Genomic DNA, 9,563 nt, shown 5'->3' with positions numbered 1-9,563 from the left:
GGGGCCACGCGTGTGCACCGACCCCCCCGGCCTCCTCCATCCTCTTTATTCTTCTTATTTTTCTCGGGTGGGGAGTTGTTCAGGGTGCCGCTCTTTTACCGGGGCCGCCGCTTCCCCCTCTCCTCCGTCCATCGATCGCAATGGGGCCGCTCACTACGTCCCCCCGCCCGGGGGGCGTCTCCCCCGTCCCCTCGCCCCCGGACACGCCGTGTTTCCCCGACATTTGGGAGGGCGGGATTTCCCTCTAAGGTGCAGGCGGGCCTGGGGGGGGGGGGGGGACGGACGCCGCCCTCCCCTCTCGCAAGGGGCGAGGTGTGAGTGGGGGGAAGTTATTTCTTTTTAGCGGCCCACACGCTCTTTTTTCTTTTTTAAGACTATATCCCCGTTGAGTGTTTTTTTTTTTTTAATAAATCCATAAGGAAGGAATTTGGGGGGGGGGTAGGGGGCGTGGTGGGAAATCTCAGGCTCTCGATCAAAGCATTCCGCTAGTCTGATTTATTGCCGGCTTCGGGGAGGGTTTTTTTTTTTCCTCCTCTCCTCTAACCTGCCTGCGTTCAGCCATTGCTGGGATCTGTGGGATCGGGGGCTGTGGGTGGGATCCCGTTCACTCCCCCTCCCCGACCCCCACCCCGTGTCTCCCCTCCCCCCTCCTTCCCTCCTTCTCCTTCCCTCCTTCTTCCCTCCCTCCCTCCCTCCCTTCCCCCTTTCTTCTCCTCTGTTCTTCCGTCCGTCGTCGTCGTCGTCGCCCTCCCGCTCCTCGGCTCCCCGGCTCCCGCCCGGGCGGGCGGAGGGGGCTGGGGGGTGGGGGTGGGGGGAGGTGGTGTGTCTGCCCCCCCGGGGGGGGGTGTCTGTGTGTGTGTGTGTGTGTCTGTGTGTGTGTGTGTGTGTGTGGACGCCATGGACGGCGCGGGCCGCTGCCCGGGGCTCCGCAGGAAGCGGCGGTCCCGGTCGCAGCGGGACCGGCAGCGGCGATCCCGGGGCGGGCCGGCCAAGGGGGCCGCGGGGGCCCTCCTCACCCCCGTCTCCTCCTCCTCCTCCTCTTCCTCCTCCTCCTCCTCCTCCTCCCCGTGCTCCTCTCCCTCGTCGTCGTCGTCGTCCCCGTCCCCGGAGCGGGCGGACAATGGGCAGGCCCCGGGCCGCCCCCGGCCCCGACCCCCTCGCAGGAAGCGGCGGGACTCCACCTCGCCCGAAGAGGACATCATTGACGGCTTCGCCATGGCCGCATTCGTCACTCTGGAAGCCCTGGAGGTAAGGGGGGCTCCCCGGACACCCCCCCCCCCCGGACCCCTCCCCCACCGCCCGGCCCGGGGGCTTATTGTTGGGGCGGGGCGAGGAACCCGGACACCCCTCCCCTCTCTCTCCCCCTCCATCCCATTTACCGAGCGGTCGGGGCGGGCAGACCCCCGGACGCATCCCCTGCCCGCGGACGGCCGCCCCTCGACCCCCCGATCCGATGCCGAGCCCCCCTCCCCCCCCCCCCCCCGGGATCCGGATCGTCTCCGTCTGCTGCCGAATCGTCCGGTCCGAGCGCTCAGTGCGGTGCCCTGCGCCTAGTAAGCGCTCGGGAAACAGGATGGAATTCGTTCATTCAGTAGTATTTATTGAGCGCTTACTACGGGCAGAGCACTGGACTGAGCGTTTGGAGTGGACAGTTCGGCAGCTGATAGAGACCGTCCCTGCCCAATAACGGGCTCACGGTCTAAAAGGGAAAATGCTATTGATTTAATTCCCCCCCCCCCCCCCCCAGCTGGGCTCGGGGTGTCAAAACAGTGCTTTCTACCCCCCACGCCCCGGGGTGGTGGTTTTGGGGGGCCGTGGCCGGGTGGGGGTCTCCGCCGTCGCTCCGGGCCACCCCCGGCCCGCTGCGGCCTTGCGGGGGTCGCGCCGCCTTCCCTCGCTCCTTCCCGGGGGGCTGGTGGGGAGGGGGCGGCCTTGCCCGGCCCCGAGGCCCCCCGCCCTGGCCTTCTTTCTTCCACCCCGAGCTCCCTCTGCTACTGGACTCAGTGGCCAGAGAGACGGGACGGGAGGGAGAGAGAGAGAGAAAAGAAAACAGGCCTAAAAATCCCTTCCTGACATTTGATGGGCTCCTCACCCAATTAGATGCCTCCTTTTTCTTTCCTTCTTTCTTTCTCCAAGTATTGTGCACGCGTGCGTGAGTGGGTGTGCGTCTGTGTCTGTCTGTGCCCTTTTCTTTATTCCTTGAGCACCTGCAGTGATGCTTTTCCAAAGGCACTTTTCCAGCCGGCCCGGCCCCTTCGGCCTCTTCTGGGAGGTGGGGCTGGACGCTTGGGAAAATCCTTTTGGCCCCGACTCCGGGTGGGAGCTGCGGAGGGCCCTGGAGAAGGGGGTTCCCCATTCCTCTCTTCACCCTTCATTTGGTCCGAGAGAGAGAGAGAGAGACTCCCCCTCTCTACCCACTGTCCCCTGGTACACTTTCCAATAGGCGACTTCCTGGCGAGGGTTACTAGTTGCATTTTGTTGTATGATGCGATGTTTTGGTGATGCAAAGGAAACTTTTCCCTCCCTCCTTTGTGGCTCTGTGCTTTCTTGTTTGTGGTGGATTTGCGCACGTCCATGCACACGTGTGTGTTAGATGCCCCGGTGCCCACCTTTGTTAATGTCAGAGTCACCCCCTGTCCTTGAGGGGTGTGGGCGGGGGGTGTCCAGGGTGTTCCTGGGAGAGAGGAAGGGTTGAAATAGAGACACCAGGGAGGTGTGCTGCCCGAAGTTGTAGTCTTTTCTGCTGTAACTGGCGTCCGTGGGGAGAAAAAAATAAAATCCGATGCTGGTGATTTCAACTCCCCAGAACCGCGTCCAAATCCCCCCACTCCCTGCCCCGCCATTGGACTACCAGGGCTTCTCAAGATGCTGAGGGGCATCCTCGCTTGTCGAGGGACAGGGGGTCTGTGTGGACCGGGGCTCCGGTCCGCTGGTAAGTGGCGGGTGGCAGGAGCTGGGGGCGGCAAGAGCATCCTGTGACGACTTCCCTTTTCTTCGGTCTCTTCCAACCCCCTCCCTCCATCTCTTGGCCGCACGAGTTGGTTGGAAATAGGCAATGAAAGAGTGGCTCCTCTCATCCTTCCACCCAGCCGCATCCGGACTTTGTGGGGTGGGGGGCGGGGGAGCAGGGGGTCGGTCCTGGCGATAACTGGAGGCCGGGCAGATTCTCATAGTGCGTCGCTAGCACCACTTCGATGGCGAGGGTCACCAGGGAGGCGAGGGGGTGGCTGTAGGGTCTGGGACGGTTGGATGCTTGAGAAGTGACAGGCAGACTGCTAGGGCTTTCCCGGCGGCATTGTTCGTTGGGGGGAGGGAGGACGGGGGACTGGCAGCAAGTGACGAACCCCTGGAAGGTCAAGTTCAAACTGAGCTCCCATCACCGCACTTCCAGTTCGGCTCTTGCTGGGAACTTCTCCGAGGTCCCGACTGGCCGGAACAACCAATTCCCGGGCCGCCGACCTCCCTGGTGGAGATGGGATGCGTCGGGGGTGGGAGGGGGGCTGCCGCTCTGACCCGGGCCTCTCCCCCATTTGGGAACGGACCACCTCGGTCCGGGAGGTCTGGGACGTGGGGCTCTGGGGGACGACCCATGATCCATGTGATTTGGAAGCTTGGCGTCTGATGCCCGAGGAGTGTGAAGCGCTCGACGGGCTTCGGGGGGTGTGTGTGTGAGCGCGCAGGTGCCGGAACCCAAGCGCACGTGCGTGCTGGCCGGAACCCAAGTGCACGTGTCCAAAACACCGTGCAGAAATCAGTCCGTGCTCAGACCATCCAGCGAGCCCTGGCGGGTCGGCCAGCCTCCGGAGAATATGGCTGGAGGGAGGCAGCGGGTGGGTCTTATCGGATGGTCACGAGGTGGGGCGGGGGCTTCGGACTCTGTTTAGTTCTGCGGTGGGGCTATTGGAGTCCAGAAATCGAGCCCCGTGCTCCATTTCAGGGGGTCCGTCACTCGTGTTCTCCGTCCTCATCTTGGGAAAAACAGTTGGCGGTGGGAGATGTGACAGAAACCCTTTAACTGGTGAGGAGTAAGTGGGTGGCTGATTTGGGGCCTGTCGGGTTTCTCTTGATTTATGAGGTGTGTTTTTGGGTTTGTTTTCTTTTTCTGGGAATGTTTCCTTTATCTCCGGGACAAGACGCTCCTAATTGGCCGTAGGGCATATTGCATTACACAATGCAACCAATGCAAACAGCGGTTTTAGTGCTGTGCTTTTGGACCCTTTGGCCCACTGAGGCCGAGAACTGCGACTCCAGGTTGCTGGAGTCTGTATGGAGAGTCGAGGCTGGAAAAGTCCAGACCAAGTGAAGGGAACGGTCGGGTAATGGTACGGATGGGTAAACGAAAGAACGAATCTCCCTTCGGAGGAGGCATTGCCCTAGGTAAAGAAGTCACTGAGTAATGGCGCAGATGGATCAGCCAAATAATCCAACTCCCTTGGAGGAACCCATTGCCCTAATAAAGGGGAACACTGAGTTATGGTACAGTTGGGTAAGCGAAAGAATCCAGCTCACTTTGGAGGTAGATTACCCGAATAAAGAAGACGGCTGAATAGCGGTACAGACAGGATAAGCAAAAGAACCCAACTTCCTTGGAGTATGTCATCGCCCCGGTAAAGAAGACTACAGAGTAACTGAGTAACGGTACCGACGGATAAGCAAAAGAACCCAACTCCCTTCAGAGGGGACGTTGCCCGAGTAAGGAGGACCTCGGAGTAATGGTACAGCTGGATAAGAAAAAGAACCCACCCCTCTTTGGAGGGAAATTGCTCCCGAATAGTGGAACGGACAGGTAAGCCGAAGAACCCGACTCCCTTCGGAGGCAACGTTGCCCCAAGGAAAGAGGACCGTGGGCCGAGTAATAGTAGAGACTGGTCTGCTGTGTGCGTTCTGCCCTCCTGTAAACGTCTCCGAGGGCCCGACGTACCCAGCGCTTGGTTCCCACGTCCAGACTTTGGTTCTGATCCTCGTTAATGTTGCCCCTCGTTACCCGAGCCACCCGGGGTTCACTCAGTCGTTCGATCGTATTCATTGAGCGCTTACTGTATACAGAGCACTGTACTAAACGCTTGGGAGAGGACAGTGCAATAATAGACACATTCCGTGCCCACAACGAGCTGGCAGTTAGAGGTGGACTTACAGTCTAGGGGTGTGGGTGACGTCACCAGCGCAGTGACTGGATGACGCTGGGCTCTAGACGTGGCGAGATGAAGCGTGGTGACCTCCAGCCTCCTCACTGGGGAGGGGACAGGTGACCGACACTATCCTTCCAGCCCCTAGGGCTCCTGGGCCCCCCCCCCCCCCCCCCCCGTGGCCGGGTCGTCTCCGGGTCCACGGGGAGAAGATACGCCAGCCGAGGGTGGAGCCCACAGGGCGGAGGCTTGCTGGCCTGTGGTCCCCGGGGGCCACCCCAAGAAGATCGTTCAGTGAGTATCTGTCGACGGCCGACCTCTTGCCGAGAGCATTGGACCGGGTGAGTGGGAGAGCATGAAAAAAGTAGCAGACACCATAGCTGCCCTCAGTTGGCAGACTAATAGGAGAGCGAGGCAGACGCAAACTGCACCCCTTCAGTGGAAGCAGGAGGAAAACCAGCTGTAAAAGAATGGAGAGAGAAATAATTGGGGCATCCGGGTCAGTGTCCGATAGGAAGTCGGGGTGCCTGTGGGGATGGAGGGCTTCATGGAGGGGATTCTGAAGCTGGGGGTGTGGGGAGCAGGAGGGAGTTCCAGACGGAGGGAGTGGCTCGGGCAGCAGCCCGGTGGACCCCGGGTGGATGGCGTCGGTATGTCAGGGCCCCCGCCGCCCGTCCCGCCTGAGCTCCCCACGTCCCTGAGATGAAGTAAATTGTCAGGTTGGAAGGCGGGCAGGGCAGGGCCCTTGTGAGGTCCAGGGGCTGGGGGGGTCTTGGGAAACTAGTTTGGACCCAAAACAGTGTGTCCGTCCCAAAGGACGTGTGGTGTTTGAGGCACCACTATGGTGAGTAGCTTGCGCTTCAGAGGGCTGTGCACCACCCAGCGTGGACATGTACGTTACGCACTCGCTTCCAGAACCCAGGATGCTCTCCGGATCAGGGGTCCGGTAGGTGGGCAGGGGGCTGGACCCCGCTCCTCACATCAAGCCGAAACTCCTCACCATTGGCTTTAAAGCGGTCAATCACCTCCCCTCCTCTTACCTCACTTCGCTACTCTCTTACTACAACCCAGCTTGCACATTTGGCTCCTCTAATGTCGCCACCGACCCCTCACTCACGTCCTGCCTCTGGCCTGGAAGGTCTTCCCTCTTTATAACCGGCAGACAGTGACTCTCCCCTGCTTCAAGGCCTTATTGAAGGCACCTCTCCTGACTAAGCCTTCCTTTTCTCTTTTCCCACTCCCTTCCGCGTCACCCTGACTTGCTCCCTTTCTTCATCGCCCCCTCCCAGCCCCACAACACATGTCCATAGCTGTCATTTATTTATTTTTATTCATGTCTGTCTCCCCATCTAGACTGTGAGCTCACTGTGGGTAGGGAATGTGTCTGTTTATTGTGACATTGGAATCTCCCAAGCGCTTAGTCCAATCCTCTGAACACAGTCAGCGCTCAAATAAATACGATTGACAGAGCGACTTGGAGACCTCGCTTCCCGGAACGCGTCAGCTGGGGCGGATCACCCATCCATTGCTGGGCCGGAGCGGATCGTCTCTAACAGTTGTTTATCCCGGAGGCATGCGGGTAGCCCTCGACCAAAGAGACGGAAGTTTCCGTGAGCCCGGCCACTCACGTTGGGTGGCATTAACTCAGAAGTCAGCCGAGGATGCGGACGGGATCTACCTGGGCACCGGGCCGCTGGGGCCTGCCGGGGTGTAGGCAGGCGGGTGCCAACGGGAAGACCCCGATGAATTTCCCCTTGGAGACGGCTGCCTGGAACCCAGCCAGGTCCCACCCTCCTCCCTAGCAGGGCTTGGGGCTTGCATCATTAGCAGGATTGTGCCGATAATGATGATGATGATGATGATGGTATTCATTAAGCCCTTACTTTGTGCCACGCACTGTACTAAATGCTGGGGTAGATATAAGGCAATCAGGTTGGACGCAGTCCCATGTGTCCACAGAGGGCTCACAGCCTTAATCCCCATTTTACAGAGGAGGTAACCGAGGCCCGGACGAGTTAAGTGACTTGACCCAGATCGCACAGCAAACAAGTGGCGGAGCTGGGATTAGAATCTAGGTCCTTCTGACTCCCAGGCCCGTGCTCTACCCGCCAGGCCATAAGCACTTTGCTACTTACCCCAGCTCCACAACGCTTATGTAACCATATCAATTAATCCATCCTATTTGTTGAGCGCCTACTGTGTGCAGAGAACGTTACGAAGCTCTTGGGAGAGTACGATAGGACAGAAATGTTAGACACAGTCCCTGCCCACACTATGCCTTATGCTCTACTGTTTCCCCTATCTATAATTTATTTCAATGCCCATTTCCCCCGATAGGCTGTAAGCTCTTCGTGGGTAGGGATCATGTCTACCAACTCTGTTATACTCTCCCAGACACTTAGTACAGTCAACAGCATTGATTGATTGTTGGGCCCAGTTTCTGGCCATGCCCCAGAAAGTTAACAGCACTGGGGGTCGGGGTGAGCAGGGCATCAGCCGCGTCCCAGAACGCGGGCAGCGGCACCGGTTGGAGGACGGTCGTTGGACCCGTGCGCGGGACCCCTGCTTACGAGTGGAATCATCTCTGTGCCGGGATCGGAGGCAATCCGGACGAGGCCGCCCACAGGAGGCGGTCCCTCACTCGTGGAGCTCGGCTCTTGTTGACCTCCCACGGTCCTTCTCCAGCCCGGGAATCGCGATGCCACCAGAGGCCAGGGATGTCATTCTCTGTGCTTGGCATCATTCGTCGTCAGGAATAGCAGTGTTTGCATACCGGCCGCGCGCAAGGCACCAGGCTGGACATCAGGCCGGGCACTGGGCTGCGAGCCGCCAGCATATGGGCACCATCGTGAGTAGTGACGGCTGGCAGGAAGCCAGTGTGGGTGCCCTGGGCCAGGGCTGGATTTGGTGCACAGAGGGCTCTGTCAGATGTAAAGATGGACAATCTCTGCCTGCGGTGAGCTCCAGCAGGTTGGGGCCTGGCACGGCACGGTGGGCATGGGGGTGTTCACTGGTTGATTCAGAGATGAAAGCGGGGGTGTCGTGAGCTGGGAGAGGCCAAGTGGCGGCTTGGGATCCCGGGCAGCATGCTGAAGAAGGTCTTCCCTGGAGGCTGGGGATGGGGGCAGTGGCAACTTGAGGCAAGCTCAGGACACGGGCACCAGGCCTTCCGACTGTCAGGAAACGTGCCGGAAGGTGCGATGTCACCCTCTCCTTTAGCTAGTGGTGATGGTGGTGGTTCTTGATAGAGAGCCTCAAGTGTATGCGACCTTGTACTGGGGGCCGGAGCCAAGGTCCACCGAGGGGGAGAATTAGCCCGGTCCCCAGGTTAGCCTTAGGCACGGCTGGCGCGCTCACTCCCCGAGCCTCTTGGAGGGTCCCAAGCAGAGGTGGAAGCCACTGTCCCTGCCGATGCGGGAGACACGGGGACCTCCTCTCCTGGCGGGGCTGAGCCCTGGAGGGGGGCACCAAGCTGGAGTTTGGGAAGGGAGGGAGGGTGCCAGCAAGGGGCTTCTGAAGCTCCCTCAAGCCCAGTGGTTCTAACCTTCCTAATAATAGTATTTGATAAACGCTTATTAGGTGCCAAGCACTGTACTGATCCCTTGCGCTGTAGATCCTATTCCCCTGTGTTGACCCCCTAGCCTTCCTCCTGCCTCTGGCCTGGAAGACCCTCCCTCCTCAAATCTGACAATTCCTCTCCCTACCTTCAAAACCTTGTTGAAAGCACATCTCTTCCAGGAGACCTTCCCAGACTAATCTTTCCTTATCTCCCACGCCCTTCTTTGTCACCCTGATTTGCTCTCTTTGCTCTTCTCCCCCTCCAGCCCCACAGCACCTGTGTATCTGTAATTTATTCATTTGTATTGATGTCTCTCTCCCCTGCTCTAGACTGTAAGCTTGTTGTGGGGAGGTAATGTGTCTGTTTACTGTCGTGTTGAACTCTCCCAAGTGCTTAGTACAGTGCTCTGCACACAGTAAGCACTCAATAAATACGATTGAATAAATGAATGAATGAATGAATACAAAGTAACCAGAGCAGACACAGAGACGCAGCATGGTCTAGTGGATAGAGCACAGGCTTTGAATTCAGAAGGACCTGGGTTCTAATCCTGGATCCGCCGCTTGTCTGCAACATTAACGTGGGCAAGGTGCTTCACTTCTCTAGGCCTCAGTTACCTCATCTGTAAAATGGGGATTAAAACCGTGAGCCCCCTGTGGGACAGGGACTGTGTCCAACCCAATTTGCTTGTATCTACCCCAGCACTTAGTACAGTGCCTGGCACATAGTAAGCGATTAGCAAATACCACTATTATTAATATTATCATTATTTGACTTGCCCAAGGACGTTTGCCTGCCGGCTGACCTTGAGATGGAGCCAACTGGGGAGGGCGGCCTCAGAGCGCCTGTTGAACGCCCAGCCTGTGCCGTGGATGTCT

The 9,563-nt window shown here is 58.8% G+C and overlaps 1 protein-coding gene across 1 annotated transcript in view; it reads left to right on the top strand.

Moving 5' to 3' along the window:
- The first annotated feature begins 869 nt into the window (after positions 1 to 869).
- AUTS2 (activator of transcription and developmental regulator AUTS2) overlaps positions 870 to 9,563 on the top strand; it is a 153,603-nt gene continuing 144,909 nt past the window's right edge. The window contains exon 1 of the mRNA XM_029082460.1: positions 870 to 1,248. Within this exon, the coding sequence (XP_028938293.1) occupies positions 898 to 1,248 (351 nt within the window). The 5' untranslated portion in view covers positions 870 to 897. The remainder of the gene's footprint in view (positions 1,249 to 9,563) is intronic.

Source organism: Ornithorhynchus anatinus, chromosome 17 (genome assembly GCF_004115215.2).
Source record: "Ornithorhynchus anatinus isolate Pmale09 chromosome 17, mOrnAna1.pri.v4, whole genome shotgun sequence".
Lineage (NCBI taxonomy): Eukaryota > Metazoa > Chordata > Mammalia > Monotremata > Ornithorhynchidae > Ornithorhynchus > Ornithorhynchus anatinus.
The sequence above is the reverse complement of the archived record's forward strand: the minus strand, read 5'-3'. Positions and strand labels throughout refer to the sequence as shown.